This window comes from Anomalospiza imberbis, chromosome 3 (assembly GCF_031753505.1).
Source record: "Anomalospiza imberbis isolate Cuckoo-Finch-1a 21T00152 chromosome 3, ASM3175350v1, whole genome shotgun sequence".
Lineage (NCBI taxonomy): Eukaryota > Metazoa > Chordata > Aves > Passeriformes > Viduidae > Anomalospiza > Anomalospiza imberbis.
Genome location: NC_089683.1, coordinates 10,154,922 through 10,178,586, shown reverse-complemented (window position 1 = coordinate 10,178,586; position 23,665 = coordinate 10,154,922). Strand labels below are relative to the sequence as shown.

At 47.3% G+C, this 23,665-nt stretch overlaps 2 protein-coding genes and 1 long non-coding RNA gene across 3 annotated transcripts in view; 2 read left to right on the top strand and 1 right to left on the bottom strand.

The window, feature by feature from the left end:
• Window positions 1-3,308, top strand: part of LOC137470246 (b(0,+)-type amino acid transporter 1-like) — a 30,373-nt gene extending 27,065 nt beyond the window's left edge. Inside the window, exon 8 of the mRNA XM_068183381.1 lies at window positions 2,712-3,308. Coding sequence (XP_068039482.1) covers window positions 2,712-2,915 — 204 coding nt within the window. The 3' untranslated portion in view covers window positions 2,916-3,308. The remainder of the gene's footprint in view (window positions 1-2,711) is intronic.
• An 8,274-nt stretch (window positions 3,309-11,582) lies between these two features.
• On the bottom strand, window positions 11,583-15,118 carry LOC137470244 (uncharacterized). The gene is made up of 2 exons (XR_010996962.1): window positions 13,859-15,118; window positions 11,583-13,107 (listed from the first exon to the last, which is right to left on the bottom strand). It is a non-coding gene; the product is annotated as an uncharacterized lncRNA (long non-coding RNA).
• A 5,060-nt stretch (window positions 15,119-20,178) lies between these two features.
• RHOB (ras homolog family member B) lies at window positions 20,179-22,204 on the top strand. The gene has a single exon (XM_068183361.1). The coding sequence runs from the start codon at window positions 20,486-20,488 to the stop codon at window positions 21,074-21,076; it is 591 nt and encodes a 196-aa protein (XP_068039462.1). The 5' UTR covers window positions 20,179-20,485; the 3' UTR covers window positions 21,077-22,204.
• The last annotated feature ends 1,461 nt before the right edge of the window (window positions 22,205-23,665 follow it).

Genomic DNA, 23,665 nt, shown 5'->3' with positions numbered 1-23,665 from the left:
TTTTTTCATTGCTCAGTCTGTGGCTGCCAAACATCATCAACAGGTCATGATTCCTTTGAAGAAATGGCACCAGAATGCACACAGATTTCCAGCAGAAGGTACAGACCCTGACACAAGAAGCATCACCAGTTCCTGAATTAGGAATCCAGAGCTGTCCCCAGGATCTCTCCTGGGTACCTCCCCAGGGTATTGAATCTGCTGTCCTTCTCCCTTTGCTGTGGCCTTACTCCAGGGCTCTTAGTGCTCAGTTTTCCACTCACATCCCACCCTGTTTAAAACTGAATTAATGAGACTTCAGCCTGTCTGAGCTGTTGTGAAGCTTAGTTCATTCATATTTGTAAATAAAAGAAAATAATCTCATCTCGCTGAAGAGGAAGCAGGAGGATCAAATGATGCCAGTAATCTTCTTTGTTCCTAGGCCAAGTAGTCCCTTTTACCTATATTTTACAATCTATATTAAGTGTGCAGATGCTGCAGAAAATATGGAGGGTTTCATTCTGGCTGATGGGCCACTCTGTAAGTTGTACCAGCTAAGCCACCCTTTCGTTGTCTCTTGATGGCTCCCAGTCCACTCTGCAGGCAGGAGCCATGCTTCATGCCCAGCAAGAAAATACAGAGGAATGTGGATGTATTTGAGCACACCTAGGTGATGCTGCAAGCTATCCCAAGTATCAGGGTCCCTGGGATCCCCAAAACCTGCAGAGCTGCATCCTTTGGAGCAAGAAAAAAATCTTGGACCAGATTCTGCTGCAAGTTCTTACCAGGATTCTCATGTACCAGGCACAAGCTTGACCATGGGTTAAGAAGTATATGGTGACTTTTCATCCCCTTGGAGCTGCCTGGACTCCAGGCCACTGTGGGAGCAGAAATGGTCCTTAAAAATCCCCTGCAGTCTTCATCAGCTTCCCAAAGGGTCCTCTCACCCCATGTCCCCTTGGATCAAGCTTTCCTGCTCCTCCTGCCCTGACAGCTGTGCTGCCAACTTGCTCAGCACCCCTGCCTGCTTTTCCACTCTCATTTAGTTTCCCCTAAAAGTAGCATTCCTCAGATTTACAATGCAATATACCCCTCAGACAGCACCAAAATACTTTACTTAGGAGTCCTGAATATGGGCAAAGGACAGGGATTGGGGGATTTGGAATAGACATTGGCACAAATGGGAATGATGAGGGAGGCATTGCACAGCTGCAGGCTGAAACCTCAGCTTAACATTGGCTTCCTTGAAATCACAGAATCATTTAGGTAGGAAAAGACCTCTAAGATCATCGAGAGATCATTGTAGAGAGCAGTAAGGTCTCCCCTAAGCTCAGACAAGTTCCCATGTCTGCTGTGCCCAAGGCAGGTGGGAAGGTCCTGGGAGCTGAAGGGCAGGGAGGTGACATCGCAGCGGACTGCGGGACTGGCAGGTGTCAGTGGCAGTCAGGTGAGGAAGAACTCGGCAGCATCAGCCTCTCCCCGCCCTGTGGCTGGGCAGGACAAAGAGCTGGGACTGAGGAATGGGGTTGGTCTGCCCCGGGAGTTGTTTCGCTGTGCTGCAATGGACAGCTGCATGCAGCCCCTGCCCACCCAGAGCCAGCTTCCTCCACTGGCAACAGAAAAGCTCCTTTTGGGGCAGGAGAGTGAGATCAAACAGCTCTGGTCGTACTTAGACAGATGCCAGCTCTGGAGCAAGTGAGAGGGCAGTCCTGGGGCTGGAAGTGAAATGATAAAAGGGAACAAGTCCTGCCTTCTGCAGTAGAGGCCTCCTGGTTCCTGTGTCCATCTGTCCCTGTGTCTGTACCCCAGGCATCCACAGTACAGCACCCACCAGAGCCACCAGCTGAACAGCATTGGGGACACTTTTCTTGGGCTGCAGCAACTGCCCTGTGATGGGATTCTCCACAGGGCCATGGCTTTTTTTTCTTGAAGAAGTAGTGATTAAAAAGGAAGGCAGCTTTCAGGCTGAAATCAGGATTAGTCAGGCAAATACATGAAAATTGAATTATTCATCACTGTATTCAAAACATATCCATCACCTTGCCATTTTGGAAATCCACATGAAATGCTTTTGTGCTGAAGTTGGATACCCCTAGAGGTACTTTTATAGTGCATTTTAAGAACTTGGCTCTTTGTCTTGTCTTGAGATCAAAGCTGGTTGGGAAGCAGGAGCCACCTCCTGGAGCAGGCAGGACCTTGCCCTGCTGAGCTCAGGGCTTGCTGGAAATCCACAGAGTAAAACTCAAGGCTCAAGTTGTGTAACTGAGCACAAAATGAATATGACTTCTTCATTATCCAAGGTGAGTGCAAACAGATAAACACAGGGGATAATGGGGAAGGGTTAATTACATACCTTTTTTCCACAGATGGAGTATGGGTAGAAGAATGTTATCATTTATTTGTGTTGGTTCCTAACAGAAAGAAGCTGTAGCTGTGAGTTAGGACTTGCATTTTTGCTGTACATATGCAGAAGCCCCCTCAAAAATTAAACCATTTGCATCTCAGCATAGCTCTGCTATGCAATGCAATGAACTGTACAGAAGAAACATATTCGTGTTTTCACCCTGGAACCCCAATTACCGGGCAGTTCAATGGGCTTTGTGGGACCCATGCCCAATGGGCAAAGTGCGACCCATGGAAATGCTTTGTGGGATAGTGCTCCCTCCAGGAGTGTTTTCTCAGAAGAGGTGGGACTGGCAAACAAACTCAGTTTTCCTTTTCCAGCATTCCCTCAGGGAGGACAGCAGGGGAGCACATTCCTCCTGGGGCAGAAGGAAAACAGAGCAATCAGTCCACCAGCTGGGCTTGTCCATAAGGATGTATCTCCTTGCTCTGCATCCCCTATAGGGAATACCTGGATTCATGCTCATGATGTGTCAGGAGCCACAGAGATGTTTTCTATGGCTTTAAGCAGAAATGAAGATATCTGGCCCATATAATAAATCTTGCAGAGGAAAGAATACATGTACAGCACTATACCTGCTCTAGCTTGTAAGGGGTTGTAGAAAATAAACTTCAGAAGGGCAAAAACTTTGGCTGATGGCTCTGACAACATCCCAGGCAGATGCAGTCAATGATGAATGGCATCAGCAATAGCTAATTAATTCCTAAAAGCACTTTGAATATTAGCGGGTCACTTCAAGAATTGTCTCTTTGTTGCTACACAGAGAAGCAATTTCTCCAGGGTTATTTTAGGTTCCATTATCTGGCTTTTCTTAAGCCAGTGTCCTGGGACCCATGTTGCCCCTGAGATAATGAACATCCTCTGCAAGGGAGGATCCACACTGTCCACAACACTATCTTAGCATTCTGTGGGGGTGGCTTTGGCTTAGACTGGCTGGAGGATGTGAGGGAGGAACAGGCACAGCCACCAGTAAAGCCAGAAAATCAACCTGATATAAAACCTGCATCATTAAGCACAAAGGCTTATCCCCAGCCCCTGCTGTCGCAGAAGTGCCATACTGGGGGCAGATGTGGCCAAACTGCCCCTCATTTCCTGCTGAGGTTCTCCCAAAGCCTTGTGCAAGACACACAGGTCTCTCTGAACTCCTTCCTCCAAGCGAATTTCACCCCAGTCACATCCCAGACTTCAGTCTATGAAAACGCAGCCAGATCCAGCCCTTGTGTCTCACAGGCTGCGTGGGTCACGGGGAGCTTTCAAACAATCTGATGCATCTCCAGAGACAACGGACAACAAGTGGGATCCAGATGTGTCCTCCAGCACAAGGCCTTGCTTTTGGAAGGAATTTCCCCAGATCTTTCCCCAGATTTTGCCCTTGGGGTTTGTTTCATATAATGTACAGCTGCTTCCCTCCAGCTGCCAGTCATCAGCATTGGCTTCCAGGGGTGAAGGCATTGTCAAAAATTTGCCTGCTCCTTTCCATTGTCACAGTCTGCTGCCTGTCCATCCCCTACACACTGGGAGTGGAGCACCCTGAACACCACTTCAGAAAGCCAGCCACACCCTGGGATGCATCAAAAGCTGAGTGGACAGCAGGCCCAGGGAGGGGATTCTGCCCCTTTGCTCTGCTCTGGTGAGACCTCACCCACACTCCTGCATCCCACTCTGGAGTCTCCAGGACAGGAAGGCAATCAACCTGTTGGAGTGACACCCTAAGAGGCCACAAAAACAATCAGAGGGTTCAAACACCTCTCCGGGCTGAGAGAGTTGGGGTCGTTCAGCCTGGAGAAGAGAAGGTTCCAGGGAGACCTTATAGTAACCTTCAGTACCTAAAGGGTACTGCAAGATGAGGACAGAATTTTTAGTAGGGGCTTGTTGCAATGGGATAGGAGGCAATGGTTTTAAACTGAAAGAGGATCAATTCAGCTATAAAGAAGAAAGCTTTTACAGCGAGGTGTTGAGAAACACTGGCACGAGTTGCCCAGAGAGATGGTGAGTGCCCTGTCCCAGGAAACATTCAAGGTCAAGCTGAACAGCAACAGTTGCTCTGATCAACCTGATCTAGTTGAAGGTGTCCCTGCTCATCGCAGGTGGGTTGGACTGGAAGGAACCTTCCAGTCCAAACTGCTCTGATTCTGATTCTTCCTTGGGAGTCCCCAGCACACAGCCTGCATTTCGTGAAGAAACCAGGGCACTGAGTCCTGCTGTATTGACATGAAACGAAGCTTAAACTCACAGTAAGCAGACAGTGGAGCCAAGAATGGAGCCTGGGCTCCTTAAAGCCTCCCTGCATCGGAAATGATGATGATACATTTATTGATTGCAATGAAGCATTGCTGCACTGAGAGAGCTAAGGCAGGAGTCCATATGGCTCAGTGTTTCAAATCCTTTGCCTCAATATTTTTCCAGCTACAAAAATGTATGTTTTTTTTTTCTCTCAGGCAGATACTTGGCAGCAGAGTTAAGTGAACTCTAAGGGCTGTTATAACTTAGACCCATTTTTGGGAGCCCAGTGATGCATGAGAAAGAGCTCTGTCTTTACAAACTCCTAAAAGCACATATAACAACTGCATACTGCTTTTCCATTGAGACTTACAGACAACTTCCAGCAGGATCATGGGTTAGGTTGTGGGCAGACTAACATCACTGCTGTGTCATCTTGTCTGTTTATTTGGTGAGTTCTGATTTTTATAATTAATGCAGTAGAGAAATTCAACAAAGAATTCACTTGGTGGAAGGAAATATGTCTATGACTCTGAAGTTGAGGGATTTAGAACAAACTCTTTTTCAATAAAAGCAACCCATTAAGAGCATCTTGATTACCTATTTGAATATTTCAATTTAAAGTACTAGTTTAAAAAAGTAAATAAAATATGCTTCAGTTCTGCAAATTAAATTTGTCCTCAGTTAAAGTCCATTGAGATGTACCCCCAGGGTAAATTTTCCCTACATCTCATTTCTGCCCTGGGGTGTTTTCATAGCAGTCTGAGTCATCCAAAGCTCCCAAGCTGAATTAATTTCTGAATCTCATAGTTGATATCCCACAGCCAAACCACGTCTGTGATTCAGAAAAGCGCTGGTTAATATGGAGTGGGAGGAAGTCAGGCACTGCTGTTTGCCCCTGCCCATGTCCCCAGCCTGCTGGACCCAGCCTGGCTCTCTGCAGGTCACACATGATGCTGGCACTGGGGGAATGCAGAGACTGGGAGGACTGGATGGGAAGCCACAGCAGAGGTGTGAGGGTCCTGACCCATCCCTTCCCCATCCCAGCAGCCGGGCAGCAGCTGGACTTCGAGCACATCTCCAGAGGCAGCAGCCAGGACTTCTGCTGCAGCAATGCCCCCGTGAGCCTGGCCAGAGCTCCTTTGCTCATGCTACAGATTGTCGTCTGCTTCATCCTTTCCTGCAGTTCAGCTCCAGCCTCTCCAGCCTCTCCTGGCCCTGCACAGAAGGTTTGCCCACAGATTGTTGCTCCTGTCTGTTGGAGCAGCATTGAGCTGGGTTAGGAGGATGAGGAGGAGAAGACCCTTCCTCATAGGGCAGGTGGGGCACTCACATCAGAGCCTCATGTGGTGACAAATGACAGTCCATAGCCAGAGAGTGAGTCACTGCCACGGGATGTCTTCATCCTCTGCATGTTGATGAGGCGCTGGGGAGCTGCACACACCAGTAGTGATGCCTCAGGCATCTGGAATTTTCAGCATTTTTGATTCCTCTGTTTTTCCCGTGAATATTCAGCTGGTTTTGGGCACCAGGCAGAGGCACTGCCCCCAGACATGTGACAGAAACACTGAGGAGACATGACAGAGTTCTCCATGAACTCTGCACTCCCAGTCCCCAGATCCTCCTATACCTTCAGCTGGGCTTGTTTCAAATGCAGTGCGAGTTGCAAACCCAGCTGTGCCAGGGCTCTGCAGCCACTGAGAGGGCCCTCAGGCAGGGTGGTTCTCCTGCTGCAGTTTGGTAGATGGGCAGATGGTGCCATCAGGATGATTAACAGCACTGAAGCCAGTTTGCCAAGAGCCTATTGATTTTCCAGAAGGGTGACAAATCTTCTCCTTATGTACCAACACTGAGACTGAAGTAATCTGCTTACAGCAGGAGGGAAGTCAGCTTTCAGCATGATTTAGTGAGGGCTGGGTTGCATCCAGACACACACCAATATGATCTTTCCTAAGTGCTGTTACACATTGCCTTAATAATTAATTAGAGATAAATAACATTTATGTTTAACATTAATTTGTAGCTGACATAGGGCAGCAGACTAAGTGCCAAGACCAGATCCTGCTGGGTGGATGGCTTCCCAATGAGTCAAAGTGAGTAAAGATTGTCCCGGGGCTCTCTCTTTCCACAGGGGTCTTAGTGCATGACCACTAAGGTCTTACACTATGGTATGACTACCATAGGGAAGCCCTGTGGTAATGGCAATTTATTAATGTCTTTTCTTGACAGACTGATAATCTGGGGAGATCTCTGGTTAACAGAGTTTATGTAGTGATGTGCCATGGTCTTAAAGCAACTGGGTTGTGGCCAGACAAACAAGGGACATCATGAAACACTGTCACCATCAGGAGCACCTCCCTCTGCTCTGGGTTGGTAAAACCCCTCATGTTTGGCACTGTATGAAAAAAAAAACCAAAAAGGCAGTGCTGAGTTCACAATCTCTTCTCTTGATCCGTATGGCAATCATCACAGAACTGTGTCAAAAAAAGGCTGGTAGGGGTTACCATGAGGCTTTTCCATGTCTGTCTAATTGTAATGGGAATCCAGCTGTCTGAGTTGTAGTGGAAGAAAACAAGCTTGTTTTTGTGATATTGGATCCTGCTCTTTCCTGATCCCTCACCCTTTCCTTTGTGGTCCCTGTGTGAGGCAGAAGTGTTGGTTTAGTGAGGGGGACCATGGTGATGCTCTGACAACCATGGCAGAGGCAGACCAGGTTCCGTGGGTCTTGATCTCCAGTTGCTGGGAAAGAAGCCAGTGTGCTCTTTCCAATGAGACTGGGATGAAGAGAAGAAAAAGTCTGAGCTGCCTCTCTCTTATTTTCAGAGCATCATAATCTGTTGGCAATTTACTAGTGATGCAGCATGTACCAGGTTTACAGCAGGTCACTGGAAAGGTACCCAGGCCCATTCATTGTTTTTAAAAGCAAAGCAATGCTTAAGTGCAACATTAATTTCAATTTACCTTCCTGCAGAACACTGGTGGACAGGGAGCCTTCCAAAAGATGTATTTTTATTATCTCTCTCTCCTACCTTTGGCTGTTGATAAATATTTATTTAGGCTTTAACCTGCCAAAGGCTTTAAGCACAGCTACATTTCACTTCCCTCCAGGGTAAGTGCTGGCAGGCAGCTGTCCATGATGGGCACAGCCTGTGGCACACCCAAAAGTGTCTTCCCATGGTGGCTGGGGAGTGTGACTAAAGCCTGGCCACAGGAACATGTGGATCAGAGGCAGTGGGGGAGCCCCAGAAACCCCCAGTGGGGGACATGAGCACCAGTGCAGCCCCTCTCAGGGCTGTCCTGGGGAGTCTCAGCCTGGGGCACACCTGAGCTAAAGGGAAAGGCTGTATGGACTGAGAGGGGTAAGGGGTACAGGACACAGTATGGGACACAGAGGAAGAGCATCTTGGAATTGCATAAGACTTACCATGGGATCTTTAGAGGAGGAAAAATGCAGGGGGAAAGGGAGGGATCTTGGTGGTTTGGAAAGGAATAAGGGTGGAAAAACACAATTATAAGGGGATAAATGGGGCCAGTGACATGTCAAGGGTTGGCTGGTTGCTTTGTCTGGCTGGCCATGCCCTGCACCTGGTCAGAAGGGCTTGTCTTCTCCTTGAACTCCACTTCAGAGGCTTTTCATGAGTGAGAGACTTTGCTCTGTGTGCACATGTGTGTTGGGAGTCGAGGTAAATCACTGGTGAATGTCAAGCTGGAGTAACAGGTGAGTAGGATAAAAGGCTTTAGGAGACAGATACCAAAGCAACCATAAGCCTGGTCTGGATGCTGGAGGCACCAGAAATCCCTGTATTGGCTACTGGAGGGACATGGGGTCCTGGCCAGCCACTGGGGTTATTGTGGAGCCTGGAAGTCAGCTGAGAGACCTGACTGTGTGTGTCTCTGCAAGAGCCAACTGGAGAGGAGAGGATTCAAGGACCAGCTACTGTGTAGACTTGAGTGTCTTAGGATAGTGGCTGGAGGGATCCACACTGTATAGATGTCCATATAAAATGTATAAATATAAATAACTGTATATATGTGTATATATATATAAAATATATTTTTTAAAATGTATATATATATATATATATATATATTCCATTAATGGGCTTTCATCATGATCTGCCAGAGAGCAGAACAGGATGAGGCCCTTGGAGCTGGTTGCATTTGTGTGTGTGTTGAGTGTTTCTGTGGAACTGATCACGTGTATACCCAGATATGTGCTGAGTGTGCTTGTGCTCATGTGCCTACTGGGAACACACACTGAGCCCCACTGACAGCTGGCCCTGGGGCCAGGGACCTGCAGCAGCCTTGCCTCAACTGGGCCACAGGATTTGTCAGCCTGTGATAGTGACCTGTTCACTTGGGCCTGCAGTCGGGTGGGAGCCAAGGATAGTCTCTGCCAAGACTGTCCTACTGCCTGAGCAAAAGGGTTGAAAGAGAGAAAATGCTCCTTTTAATGTCTTCAAGCTTACAAACTCCCTCTCAGTCAAGGCTGGATGATGACATGCAGCTAAATCCCCCATTCCCAGCACCCAGGCATATACACCTTGCAACACTGCTTGGTTCAGCCACACCTGAGCTGGCAAAGTTGCTTCCAATGGCATCAAATGGCTCAGAAACCAGTCATGGGTGTGATTCATGAACTGAGTGTTTGTCTACAGATCTGTCCCCTCAACAAGCACAGCCTGAGGGATGTGCTGAGACAAGTCCTCTCCAAAAGCTGTGTTGCCCTGGCACAGGAGGTAGCTGTCATAAAGCATGTCTTGGGCAAGTGAGCAGATTGAAATGTGAACACATCAACAGTGCAGAGGCAGTTTCAGTTATGGACAAGTCCACTAGCAGAGATGAAGGTTTCAAGACCTTAGGGACACACAGAATTTAGTTTTGGCAAAAACTTGCAGTCTTTCCTCCTTTTCATATGCTGCTCTGAGTTGCTGTGGAGGAATACCACAGCCCTGTATCTCCATCAAAATATAACAAATTACAGGCTCTTGTATCACTTTGACATTCTCTGAGTGATTGCAGAGGTAGAAGATGATTAATTATTTAAAACAGATGCAGTACATTTCACAAAATGAATTTAAGTGTCAAGACATTATGAAGAAAACTGAGACAAAACCTAAGAGAATCTATTTTCATAAAACAGAACATGCTTCCTGTCTGAAGATAATTTTGAGTAAACAGATGAATTAGTAGGTAGACTGATAGATTGTCCACTAGGAAGACCTATTTACATAAGAAACTAATGCAAAATGGAGAATGGTTTTGCTAAGCAAGACATATTACCCTCTCTCCACTGCATCTGCAAAACAGGCAATGAAAAGGAGAGAACACATGGAGCTTTTTTAGTTCCAAACTGTTCCTCCTTCCAAAACCCTGTACTGGGTGCTGTGCAGGGAGGTTTTTGCTAAAGCACTGCTGATATATCACTTTGTAGATATCCCTGAAGTCTACAGGTTCTTCCTACATCTCTGCACAAAACACATTCTAGACTGTCATGGCTTTTGTGGCTTATCATGGTCTGTAGAGCTCTATGGGGGGAAGTTAGGTCCTTTATCAAATGGGATCTGGAGGAGGTGTTTGAAGACATGAGTGTCCAAGATCTTGTCTGTTCTTTTCCCAACTAAGTCAGCTTGTCTACAAACCATCCCTTGATGACATTCTTAAGCATGCAGGCTACTACAACACTATTTTATGGAATGCATAAAGTATCTTTGCAATGAAAATGGAAAATTGCTCTCACATACTGTTTTCTTATTGTTATGTACTGACTTTATTTATTTATTAGTTCTTATTTCTACTGAATACATCAATAACATTTATTTGCATATTTGCTTCACTGAAATCCCAAATTGTACTGTATAACATCATATTCACCTAATATAATATGAATTCCCCTGCTGTTTCAATTGGACAACTGTGGTGATGGGGAGCAAATAGTGTTTTTCATCTTAGAAATGGCCCTGGTGAATGATATATGAACTTCATTTAATTTCCATCTTCTGTTCCATAGTATTGCTTTCCTTTGTTTTTTATTTTCCTAATAAATATTAATGTTTAATATTTAAATACACTAAAGTTTAAAAAAAAGGTTAATAAAACAGTTTCCTCTCCCTCTCTTTCTTCTCCTTTCCCCTCCAACACTGGCAGCATTATTGAAGTGAGGAGAGCACTTTGGCTCAAGCTTAGCCTGAGTATTGACTGCTGGCAGTTTGCTTCTGTATGGATTCATCACTATTAACTTTTGTTCCAAGCTTAAGATACTGGCATGTATCACTTTCCAAGTATCGGTCTCCTACAGATTTTCTAGCTCTTCAATGGCTAATATCTGAGTTCCTCCACAGCTAATGTCTGAGCTCTTCCCATGAGTGAGTACAATACCCATGCCAGCAGGCCTGTGGGTAGGAGCCCAGCATCACCTGGCAGGTGTTCCTGCACTGGGGTCTGCACAGGATCCTAGGGACACATTCCTGAGTGGGAAAGGTGAACTAGCACCCTGCTGCCATGGGGTACTGCTTCTTTCCAGCTACTTGGCAGTGCAGACACACACATCCTCTTGTGTACAGCCATGCAGACATAGCCTGAGGTGGAACAGAGAAGCAACCCCGGATACAGATGCCTCAGGATAATACACCGACTGCTGGATCACAAAGCAATGCTAAAATACAGAACAGGAAACTATCCAGCCTGTATTTCTCTTGGGAGACAGATGCCCTTAAATATGGACTCCAGCCAAATCAATTTCTTAGCCACATAGTAAACATCTCTTGAAAAAGTGCTCTGAGACAGATACAGAGGGAGATCGTTGATTTTTTTGATAGCAGTGGCAAAAAACTGAATTTATACAGGTTAAGAAAAGATGATGAAAAACCTCCCGAGTTTCTCTTTTCCAGTTGCAGAGGAGTATACAATGGAAACAGATTGCCAACTTTCTATTTCCCATAAAAAACTCAAAAATATTAATGTTAAGAAACAGAAACTAAGGTCAGTGTAACAAGAGTTTAATTCAGAGATATGTTCAGTGAATACTGGGAGTGAAACCACTTATCCTTATCTTGAACAAAACACCCTTCTGGAGGAAAGCACTTGTTTATTTAGACTGAAAACAGACACCAGCCAATATGCTGCCCAGTGTCCTACAAAGCATCAGGTAGTGTGAGCTCTGATTCACCCAAGTGGGCTGAACTTTCCAAGTAGGGGGAGCAGTAAGTGCTTAGAATCCTTGCAAAACTGCCTCCCTCCAGTTCAGTGCTCCACATCAGAGGCACCTGAGACACCTGTGCTCTTTAACTTATCTGCAGACTAATCCTCCCCACCCACACATGCACATACTGGATGGAAATAACAATTGAAACCTATCTACATAAATACAGCTCTTTGAAAGGCTCAATTGATGCTACTACCTGAATCAGGAGAGCACTTACCACAAAACACAAGCCCAAGTTGCATGCAGGGGCGGGGGTAGGAGAGTTTTAAAGTTTGGGTACAACATCAGGTTGCACCGAGGGGATTATTATAGACAGAGGGGAGAAGAAATTGAGGTTAAGAATGGTCTAGGAGACAAAAGGGAAAGGGCATGGAAAACAAGAAAAAGAAAGCTCCAGGAAGTAGATGATTCACAGTTACTTTAGGCAGCAGTTTGAGTTTCTCAGTTTGAAGATGGAAATAACACCTACTTATCACCAAGAGATGGGCTGGTAATTCATGTTGAAAAGCACTCAGAGATTCTTGGAAGAAAGGTACTTTTGGAAATGTCATCCTTGAAGCATTTGTTGTTATGGCACAGTGTGATTGTGGACTTCAAGCTGCTACCAAAAAGTGATGTAGAGAGAAAGCAGCAATCCATCCAATACTGAATACTTGGCCAGCCCCAAAATTTCTACCCATTATCATCAACAGACAAATAATGGTGGGAAGAGTGGGTAAGAAAAAAATCTTAATTGTGTATTTTGCTAGGTCTCTCACCTGGAAAAGCTCATTTGCAAAGTGTACAGCTCCAGGTCCATAATCAGTTTAGAAATTTGTCTTTGTTCTCATTTTGTTTCCTCCCGGGAAACTTTAACCAGGCTGCCAGAGTGATGACAGCAGCATCAAGGAAGGCAGAAAAACCAAGTGACAGACTTCCATGTTCTCCTAGTTCATGACAGTTACACTCAATTAGCGCGGTACCTTTACTTCAGGATCAGAAGGGGTTTGCCTTAGAATATTTCTCTGTCCATTTCTGTGTTTCAGCATGTGTCTTCAAACCCTGCACATTACTTGTCTGCTTCCAGCCTTGTGCCTTTAATCTCGGCTCATAACTCAATTCTTTGGGCTGCCAGGACTCACTGTTTCTCAGAAGGAAGGAATGGGGAGTTGCACCCAAAATCTTTACATTTTGGTCCATCTCTGTGCCTCTCTGAGATGTTCTGCTTAGGTTGACAGTATGTCTCAGTCTCTTTCCAGATTGTTAATGACTTGCAAAGTTGACAGCATGGTTGCTGGCATTCCCTCTTCTTTATGTCCTCTGCCTGCAAGTGCTACAGAAAGACAGAAAAATTTACCATACATTCAGTTGATAAGAACAAAGAGGTGTAGAAACTGAAGTCTAGTCTTTTTCTCTACTTTTAAGGTAGGAATTCAATCACGAACTGGACTATCCTACCCCAAATCCAGGCTGGTTAACCCCAGTTTATTCACCTGTGCCTGAAGAAGAGGTGGAGATAGCACTGCCTCCATTGCACTCTATGCTATACATTGCATTCCTGATGCATATATGGAACCAAGCCTGGGCCAGCTTTACAAATGAATCCTAAAGAAAGTCAGACCTGCTCTGCCAGTCAGAAACCTGCTGCTATTAGCACAGCAGACTATTGGATATTTGTGTGGTGACACACTTCCCTAAGGACACCCTTCAAGGAAGCGTATGGAAGGAAACTTTGTCAGCACAGCTGTTTGTCACTGAGTCTTACTACCAGGAACCTGGGATTAGATTCACTAAAACACATGTTCTTGTGCTTGTCCCAGTAGTGCTGGTTTTTCTGTCCTAGCCTCTGTGTAACTCCCTTGAACAAAAAACCTCCATGGAGAATGGTAGCTTGGTCATTTCCATTTCTCAGGACTGGTTCCACATCTCAAACTTAGAATTGTTCTCTTCAGCCTGTATTGGAGGTGGAGAAAGAAATAAATCCAGTTTTCAAGTGTGATGCTTTGCAGATAAGGGATGTTTTCCTCCTATAACATATAAGCACAAACACAACAGCAACAAAGTTATCTGCTTACCTTTCCACATGATGAAATCCAACCACAAAATAATGTTCCCTTCTCACAAAATTTGGCAGTGCCTGTAGTGTTTTTTTCCTCCTCCTTTCCTCATGTAATGCACTTGGTTAATGATCTCCAGGCCTCTATCATCACCTTCTTGTGTCTTGGCAGAACAGCGCAGGTAAGCATATGCCCCAATGCTGGCAGCCTAAGCTTTTCCTTCTGTAGTGTTAATTGTCTCCTTGCCTGGAGTAGTTTCTTCTTAATACATTAGTTCTATCTTGGCAGCCACTGGAATAATAGGTATTGTGAGGCAGAACACTTTGATTTCCAGAACCCAAAAATCAAGGATGTTTTGCTGTAAGCCAGTCCTGTCCATGAAGAAGCACATAAAAGTAACATCTGTAGATGTCTACATCCTTGTGGAACTCTGGGCAGAGATCTCAGTAACCCACTTTGTCCTTCACTGACACATCCAAGAGAATGAAGAATCCACATCCAAGAATCATCTCTTCCACTTCTATCTCTGTGTCAGTAGTGTCAGCATTGGCTCATGGGACTTGGGAAGGTGTTCATGGCACAGAGCAAAGAAGAAGCATATTTTACCACAGGGGTGATCTCCAGCTACAGCTAACTTTCTCCTAAAAGCAGCCACTCCTTGAAAATAAAGATGAAGTACAAAATGGCATATTCCCAGGATATGTTTGGGGTTTTTTTTAAGCTTTTGTGAAGGGTAGAATGAGGAAAGGAGAGAAATTCCATTAGTTTGGAATTTCCCTTATCTCCTTTTTTCTCCCTATACTCCTGTCTTACCTTTCTTCCCTATATTTTTTTCTGTCTTTTAATTTCTCTGACATCACACTTTTCTGAAATTGTGACTACCCTGTTCTTACCTAATATTAAAAATCAAAAAGTTAAGGTATAAGCCAAATCTGTATGTAGCCAAGACTCCTGCAGTACCCTGTATTTCTGTTTTAGCATCTCAGATATTGTTTATGGTCAGTGTTCAGTCCATAACAGATTTTTTTTTTTTTTAGATTGAATGACAATTTTGTGAGTGAGATGGAATGTAAAACACGGTAGTGAATAAATTTCCAATTTGGTTTTATTGACATTTTTTCTGCTGTGATCTGTTAGTGGAGTTCTACAATGGCAACAGCTCTTCTGTGTGCACCCATGCTGCTTTTGCTCATAGATCAGTGATCACGTGGGAATTAAGAAAGTGCTCTCAGTCCTCATAGAGTCGTGGTTAATTTATATGAAATAGAAGTTTGTTAGACTTACAGGATAGTAATTTCCACCATCAACTGCCTTCCCTCAGACCAGTTTCTTCTAATATTGTTGCTGCCTCAGCTTCCTCAGGTCACAGGTTCCCCTACAGAGAGAGCTGACTACCACACTTCAAAGACCACCATGAAAACCACAGTAATTAAAGGAATAGGTTAATGTATCTTAATATAGCAAATAAATCTACATGTAGAACCATATGACATCATTGCTTTTTAAAGACATCTACTTTACTGCCAATAAAGTGGAAATTACACAAATCATTAACAAATCACAACATGTTTACTTCAGAAGTTTCCTTGTTCCTATGGCAAAAAGCTCATCCTGTGCGAGCACTTCAGAATCCAGTGTGCCAACTCCCTGGTGGAATGTGGGCTGACAGTGCTGGAGTGTGAAACAGGAGTAGACCTGCAAGAGAGACCCTCCAAACATCACTTTTCAGATCTGCTGAGGCATCTCAGATGAATGAATTGCAGAATCAGAGAATGGATGACCCTGCCCTGCTCAGAGCAGGATCAACTACAGCAGGTTGCTCAGGACTGTGTCCAGTTGGCTTTTGAATATGCCCAAGGATGGAGACTCCACAGTTTCTGTGGGCAGCCTTTTCCAGGGTCTGACCATCCTGAAAATAGTGGAATGAAGTACATCCACTGGAGAGTCTAAAGAAAAAGAACTTCCCACTGTTAAGGATATTATCTTGAACTCCAGATAGAGAGACTAAATTCCATGCTATCTTGGCATTGGACAAGCAATTTTTACTCTGTCTCAGTTTTCCTGGTAGACAAAGACTGCAAGGTGTCTGCAGTCAGTAAAAACTGAGAACAAAGGGAACCAGAGGGTGACAAGTTTGGTCTCTCTGCAGAGAGAACTGTTTCCAAAGGCATCACTGGTGAGGTAGATATGTAACATCATGAGTATCCATAAGACTTATATGGTCAGCTGATTTATTTAATTAAGCTACAGAAGGGTTTTTCAACTGAGATGAGGTGGTGTAGGTCTAAAAATTCTTGCCTACAGATGAGGCACTTGTTTTTATTTAATTTGAACTCAGCTGGAGACAAATGGCCACTTTAATTTACTGTTGTGGTATAATTTTACTCTGGCAACCCATATTTCCTGAGTCCTATTAAAGTATGAATTTTATAGTCTTACTCTAAGAACTGGAAAAACTTAAAACAAACAGCTTCTAACTGACCTCTCTTATTCCCTGGAAGAGCAATGCCAGTGGATCCCATACAGCTCTTTAGTCATGAAAGCATTTCTTTTTTGGGATGGTGTGCTTTCATGTGCACTGTACTTAGCACAAACCTCTGTATGAAAACACACAGGTCATTTCACCTTCTCCTGCTGTGCCTTGGCATTCCAGTTTCTAGGTAGATCAGTCTGGATTGTCTGCTGAGGGCATTGATCCCAAGGGGCTCTGAGAGTTAAACTCTGCATTCCTCCAGGAACGCTGGAAAGCAATGGACCTATGGTGACACACAGCAAGGTCTGGTTCCTAAATGTGCCAGAAACTCTTATCTTAGGGGGACAGATACCATTTCTGCCCGTTCTCTCACATCTACTCAGAGCTTTTCCACACTAGCCTGTGAAATGCTCATATTTCACTGCCTCTTGCCTTCCTCACTTCGCTGAGAAGCTTTGCCTGCGTGAGGACTGCAGGATGCTGGATGCTGGCATTACAAGCCAGCACGCAGGACTTTGTGTGCCATTAGAGGACACGTGGCTCCCTCAGCATGTTATGCCACAGCAGGCAATGTACTTACTTGCCTACTTACTGACAAAAAGGAGAAAGATTGCCTTCCCCACTGAGCTTTCATGCTTTTGGTACAGATTTACGCTTGAACACAAATTGTCTGAGTTACAGACATGCCCTTTAGAAAATCGACTTAGAAGAAGAGCAGGGGGGAATATAATCTGGAAACAATGTCCAGTAATTGACAGGTATTGTCTTCTCAACCAAAAAATGCCACTTGGATTAAATAAAAAATACCCAAAACAAAATCTGAGTTTTAATCTCAAAACCATCCGCACAAACAATAAAAGCAAACAAGTGGTGTCTTCTTTGTCCTACTTCATGCTTCTTCCTCAATCATACAGACATATGTGGTGCAGCAGAACTAACGGTCTGCTTAGAGAGTGCACATTTTGGGATAACTAGGAGTGAAGATTCAGCTTGCCTAAAGAACTACAGTAAGTTAAAATTCTGCCCTAAAATAGATGAGCTGGATATATTCGCTAATTACAGATGTGTAATAACCACATTGACTTAGATGTTCCCCATAGAGGCTGTTGCTGGAGTGTAACCCAGAACAGTGAAATGAGTGTGATCTCAGCCTGAGTTGGTCACAGGGCTGAGACTCATGATATAAAGCTTCTGGAAAAAAGACTTGTAACGCATTTGAAACCCTTGGTCAAGGAGTTACATAGCCTTTGCCAAAGTCTGTCTTGCAAGGTGGGAGATGAAACATCAGGCACTTTGCTTTCAGTGCAACTGTGTGGAAGCCTAGAGATGTGAGACTTGAAAAATAAGCGTGAGCCATTAAGTTATGGCTCAGACCATAATTGGGTGCTGCAAATATATGTGTACTGCTCAGTTACAAGAAAAATTCATGCTATGGATTTAACTTGAGCAAGCTGGACGTTTGTGGAGTAATTCCTTTGCACAATTTGGAAGCTGGAACCAGCAGACAATTTGGATGAGGTGACCCTGCTTTGAAGCCTTTAAAGAGTGAAGCAGTATGAATGTGGGACACTCGAGGCACACGGGTAATTGCCAGCAGCACTCTGGGCAACAATAGAGCCGTGTGCTTTGAAATGAATAAACTAGTTATTTACCTGCCTTCCGTGACACAGCACAGATGAGTCGATACACACAACTGCTCATTTGCATTATTCCTTTTTCTATTTAACAAAACATTTTGCTCCTGAAAAGACAAAACCAAACACTCAGGCATGGTTCAAAAGTCAAATACAAGCGGAATCGGAAATATATTTAAGCAGCACCTCTCACGCCGGATGAAGCAGTCGCAGCTTCTCCCGCGGCCGCCGCAGAGGCGGATTTTTCCAGCGGTGTTTTTTTCCAGCTGCGGAGCCGCAGGGAGCAGGCGCCGGGCGGTGCAGGGCGCAGAGCTGCCGCGAGAGGGCGCTGCGGCCCCGCCGTGAGCGCGGCGCGGCCGAGCCGCGGGGGGAGCGGCGGGTCGGTGGGACTGACACCGCACCGGGGAAATCCCCGGCAAATCCCCTCTGGCTGCCCCTCCGAGCGGCCTTTACCGCTGGGCGCTGGGGAGAAAGTGGCTGCAAGCTGCCAGCGCACCACCGCCAGGAGGACATGGCAGCAGGGGGCTGATTCCCACACAGTTTTGTGAAGAATTGAAGCCTGTGAGCGGTGACAACTGATTGAAAGGGACGATGCAAGCCAGAAATTTGTCTCTCTTGCAGGCCATAGGTACTGAAGAACATCCATGTCTATGTCTACACTTTATTGCTGAATTCTTTAAAAAATCAGTTTGAATTTATTATGTTCACATAAGATATGCTGTACAAACCCCTGTAAGATCAAGGTACAAATCGATCCGTCAGCATCCAGGGACGTGCTCTTTTGACTGGGAGAAATGGGTACTACAAAAATCTCACGGAAAATGAATTTTATTTCAATGTCTAGGGTTAAACGAACCTTTTACCTATTGACACACACCCCTCTGTAAGAGTCTGCTGCAAGTAACTTGTCAGGCAATTTGATGTACTCAGTGATGCATTCACTCTCCAAGTGGGTATTTTAAAATACAATTTTTAATAACAACGGTATTGTACAAACCACTCATTTTTGTTCCATTCACTAATGCCAGTGCTGGCTAGGAAAACGGGACACTTCGACTCAAACCCCGAGAGGCAGTAGCCACAGGACATCGTCTGTGTGGGAAAGCTCGCAGGGAAGAAGTTTGGGACACCACCCGGCTAAGCAGCGATAGCTGCAACAGGGACCCAGCGCGTCGCTGCCGGCGGTGTCCGTGTGTCCCCCGGCACTGCGGCCAGCCCAGCCCAGCCCAGCCCAGCCCAGCCCAGCCCAGCCCAGCCAGCTCCTCCTGCGGAGGGACTCGCACCCTGCCCTCCCAGCAAGCCCCCACTACAGGGCTCTGCGCCCCTTTATTTTCCACGTTCATTTTTTTCATTGCTGTGACTTCCGATATCCCTGTAAATTGAGACCCAAAGGCCAGTTCAGTTCAAGCCTGCTGCTTCTCCCGGTTTACAATTCCTCCGCTCCTTTTGGCCAAGAGCTGGCGAGAGTCGAATATGATGAATTTTTTAAGGAAGGGAGTCGAGCGCTTTTCCAGGAGCACCCAGCGGACGCTTTTATTTTATTCAACCACCTGCAATACTCTCCGTTCACTTTGCCCGGGCTTTAAAAGCATCACTGGGACGCAGCGGTGCTCGCCGTTCCTCTCGGGTGCCCGCCCAGCCTCTTCACACCGGCCATCCCGAGCGGCGAGACTGCGGCGGGGACCGGCCCTGCCCTGCCCCGGCGCCGAGCCGGGCTCTCGCGGGGCCGGGAGGGCTCACACCGGGGCCGGGAGGGCTCACACCGGGGCCGGGGGGGCTCACACCGGGGCCGGGGGGGCTCACACCGGGGCCGGGAGGGCTCTCGCGGGGCCGGGAGGGCTCACACCGGGGCCGGGGGGGCTCACACCGGGGCCGGGCGGGCTCACACCGGGGCCGGCAGGGCTCACACCGGGGCCGGGAGGGCTCACACCGGGGCCGGGCGGGCTCACACCGGGGCCGGCAGGGCTCACACCGGGGCCGGGCGGGCTCACACCGGGGCCGGGGCGCTCCGCGGCCGCCCCAGCGCGGCTCCGCCCGCCGCGGCCCCGGGCCCGCGGCCCGGCCCGGCCGCTCCCCCGCCCGCCGCGGCCCCGCCTCCCGCCCGCGGCCGCCCGCCAATCGCAGCGCTCTCCGCCGGGGATGACCTCACTCCTTGCCTTCCCATTGGCCAGCTATATTAAGAAAGTCGCGAGCGCCTTTAAATAGCGGCGCCGGGCCGCAGCTTGCGGCAGTGGCTGCGCGGGGCGGCTACGGCGCGGGTGTTTGCGGTGAGGGCGAGGACCAGGACCGGCGGCATCGCTTCCACCGCAGAGCTCCGGGGCCAGCGGCGCTGCCCTGCGGTCGTAGCGCTCCCGCGAGGCAGGGTACGGCGGCGCGGTGCCGGTGAGCAAAGAGAGCAGGGCGCGCCCGCCTGCCTGCGCGGGCCGGCTCGCCACGGTGCCCTGTGAGAAGCGAGAGGGAGCGGGAGGCGGCGGCCGCGGGGAGGAGGGCGCTGCCATCGTCCTGCTGCACGGCAAGGCCAGCTTGGCGAGCCTGGCCATGGCTGCCATCCGCAAGAAGCTGGTGGTGGTGGGGGACGGTGCCTGTGGCAAGACTTGCCTCCTTATCGTCTTCAGCAAGGACGAGTTCCCCGAGGTCTACGTGCCCACCGTCTTTGAGAACTACGTGGCGGACATCGAGGTGGACGGCAAGCAGGTGGAGCTGGCCCTGTGGGACACGGCTGGCCAGGAGGACTATGACCGCCTGCGTCCCCTTTCCTACCCGGACACCGATGTCATTCTCATGTGCTTCTCTGTGGACAGCCCGGACTCGCTGGAGAACATCCCGGAGAAGTGGGTGCCCGAAGTCAAGCACTTCTGTCCCAACGTCCCCATCATCCTGGTGGCCAACAAGAAGGACCTGCGGAACGACGAGCACGTGCGGAACGAGCTGGCCCGCATGAAGCAGGAGCCGGTGCGCACCGAGGACGGCCGGGCCATGGCCATTCGCATCCAGGCCTACGACTACCTGGAGTGCTCGGCCAAGACCAAGGAGGGTGTCCGGGAGGTCTTCGAGACTGCCACCCGGGCAGCCCTGCAGAAGCGCTACGGCACCCAGAACGGCTGCATCAACTGCTGCAAAGTCCTATAGGGCGTGTCTGGAGCGCGGCGCTGGGCACAGCGCCTGGGTCACCTGTTGGCAGGTGGAGACGAGCTGGGTTATACACGCACACGGCATCTGCCTGTCCCCTCCGCTAGGGACTGGCTGTGGATGGGGTGGGGGCTAAGGGAGGGAGCGCGTTCCTTGAGCCTTGGCCAAAAAGGGTTGTGCTTGCTCAGCCGTGGGGACAGAGGGAGGGGGGGATTGCATGCCCTGAGTCTTGGGAATAAAGTGGGGAGAAGCCTTCTCCTACCACTGGCCCCTGCGAGTTAGTCGTGGACTCAACAACAAAAAGCTGCTGAGACTGGACTGAGCAAACCTTGCACCCGGTTCTGCCCCTTTGCCAACACCTGCTGCTCCCTGCTCCCGGGCAGCCTCCTCTCTTTTGCAAGAGGAGGGCGGTGGAGCTGAGATGCTCGAAGGGACTTCTGCCTCCTGCCTGCATGTGCCTCCACCCAGGCGAGCTGGGGAAAGGGGCTGCCTCTCCCGGGCTGCCTGCAGCATCCTTGCTTCTCCCTCACATGTTTCAGCCTGAGCCTGACCTGCTGTGGAAATTAGTGCCCTGAAGACCGAGACTGGGAGGGGAAGGGAGGGTCATTCCAAGCGAAGCCTGTATATATGTTACCTTTTTTGTCTTGTGCAAACTGGGGTAGTGCAGGGGGTGCTTATTTAAAGTGAGGTGGGGAGGGGGTGCCCAGGTGGGACTTGTGTTGTGCAAAGGAACTTGTCCTGAGTGACTGATGCCTGCTGATAACAGGAGCCATGAACTGACTCCAGCTGCAGAAGCCACCAGGCCAGAAAGTAAAGCTGAACTGTCCTGCTTGCTGGATATCCATCTCCTGACACATGAGACAGGATGAGCAAGGGGATGATATTGCCATATTATGATTTTGGTGCCTGCTCCTTACTTTTAATGTTGTCTCCTGCAAGTGTGTTGATTTGGGTTTATTTAAAAGTTTATTTTCAAAAGATGTTACTTTGCACAACTCGGTGGATTTTTTTATGTTTAAATTAAACACTCAATGCACTCATCATCTGCATACAACACTGTAGCATTGGAAACATTCTTACTCAGTAACCTCATCTGGGTCTTGTTTAAAATTGATTTCAACACAAAACCACTGTATATTTTTGCCTTGGAAAAAAAAAATGGGTGAAAGCACTGTTACTTACGCAGTGAGTACATCAGACTTTAGTACTAAAGGGCAGTTTAAAGAATCAAGGTTTATTTAAAACTTATTTTCACAAGGTGGCCAACCTGGGTGAAAATAATTTTCTGTTTCTCTGGTTCAGAGAACAAATGTATCCATTTATGTTTGTTTACTTCCCTCCCTCTTCCCTCAACAGTGGTACTGAGACTGTTTTTAATAAACTGACATGGCAAAAACTGAGATGTATATGATGTTTACATAAAACTATAGTGTATGCAGTTTTTTATGTAAAGTATTAAAAGATTCTATGCTGACACTTGTGAGAGCAGTGTTGTAATTCATGGAGACTGTCCTCTGGTTGCAGCAATATACCTGGATATTGTTGAACTTGACCAGAGTTTGCCCCTTGCCTACACATTATTTTATTTGGCTTTTTTCCACTGGGTGAAATACCTGTCTGGCAGCTTTTAGAGGTTGGTGGTTTTAGTTCCCTTTGGGGGAGCTGCTTCCTTAGTTTTTTTCCTGTGCGTGGCATATGGAAATGTATTCAAAAGTCAAGGTGGTGACTAATCCATCCTTGTTGCCGTTGAGCACGGGCAGCCTCTGTGGCTTGTGCTTGGGCTCCCCGTGAGCTGCTGTTGCAGCAGAACAGGCACAACACTGAAAAGTTGCACCAGCTGCAAGGATTATTTTTCAAGGAAGTATTTAGATAAAAGCAGGTTTTTTTTTTTTAGTGGTCTCCCTATGCTTGAAGTGCATGGCCCCACTTGCTGTAGCAGAGCACGGGGGCAAACACTGCTCTCTGTTGACCCAGCAGTCTCCAAAGCTGCCTGGATGGATTTCCCAATTGCTGGCCTCATTAATTCCCATGGCAACCTATGAAGTCCGGGCCTCTCCGTGTCAGGGATCCCCAGCAGGGCATTGTGCCTGTCCTTTCCCTCTTCTTGCCTGGGCAGGTGCGCAGGGCCCTGTGCTGCTGCCTGTGGCTTTGGCTCCTGGCAGGAAGAAGTGGCCTCATGCAAAATGTGATTGTTGCTAAACAATAAGACCTATGCCCAAAGTGGTGTTGTTTCCTATTTTTTCCCTGGAAAAGCTTTCTCAGATAGCTTAAAGGGAATCTCAGGACAGGCTTCTATTTTCATAAATATCTTTTCCACCACTTTTGCAGAGATGTGAAAAGAAAGTTCAGCTTTTTCAGATTTTGACCTATGAGTATCTGCTAGTGTACATACAGTTCAGAAATGTTAACAAATGCTATCAAATAGCAAGGCAAGCAAAACACATGGAGTGGCTTTTGCTCATTTGCTCACAGAGGGCTGAAAGTGATGGGGCTTTTCAGGCAGACTGACATAGAAATAACAGGTTCCTTGTTCAACACCTGGAAAGTCAATCAGCCATAATGTGAAAATACTACAGTACATGCTCAGTC

Excerpts from the sequence above, each read along its gene's own strand:
- RHOB (XM_068183361.1), top strand. The coding sequence starts at position 20,486 with ATGGCTGCCATCCGCAAGAAGCTGGTGGTGGTGGGGGACGGTGCCTGT.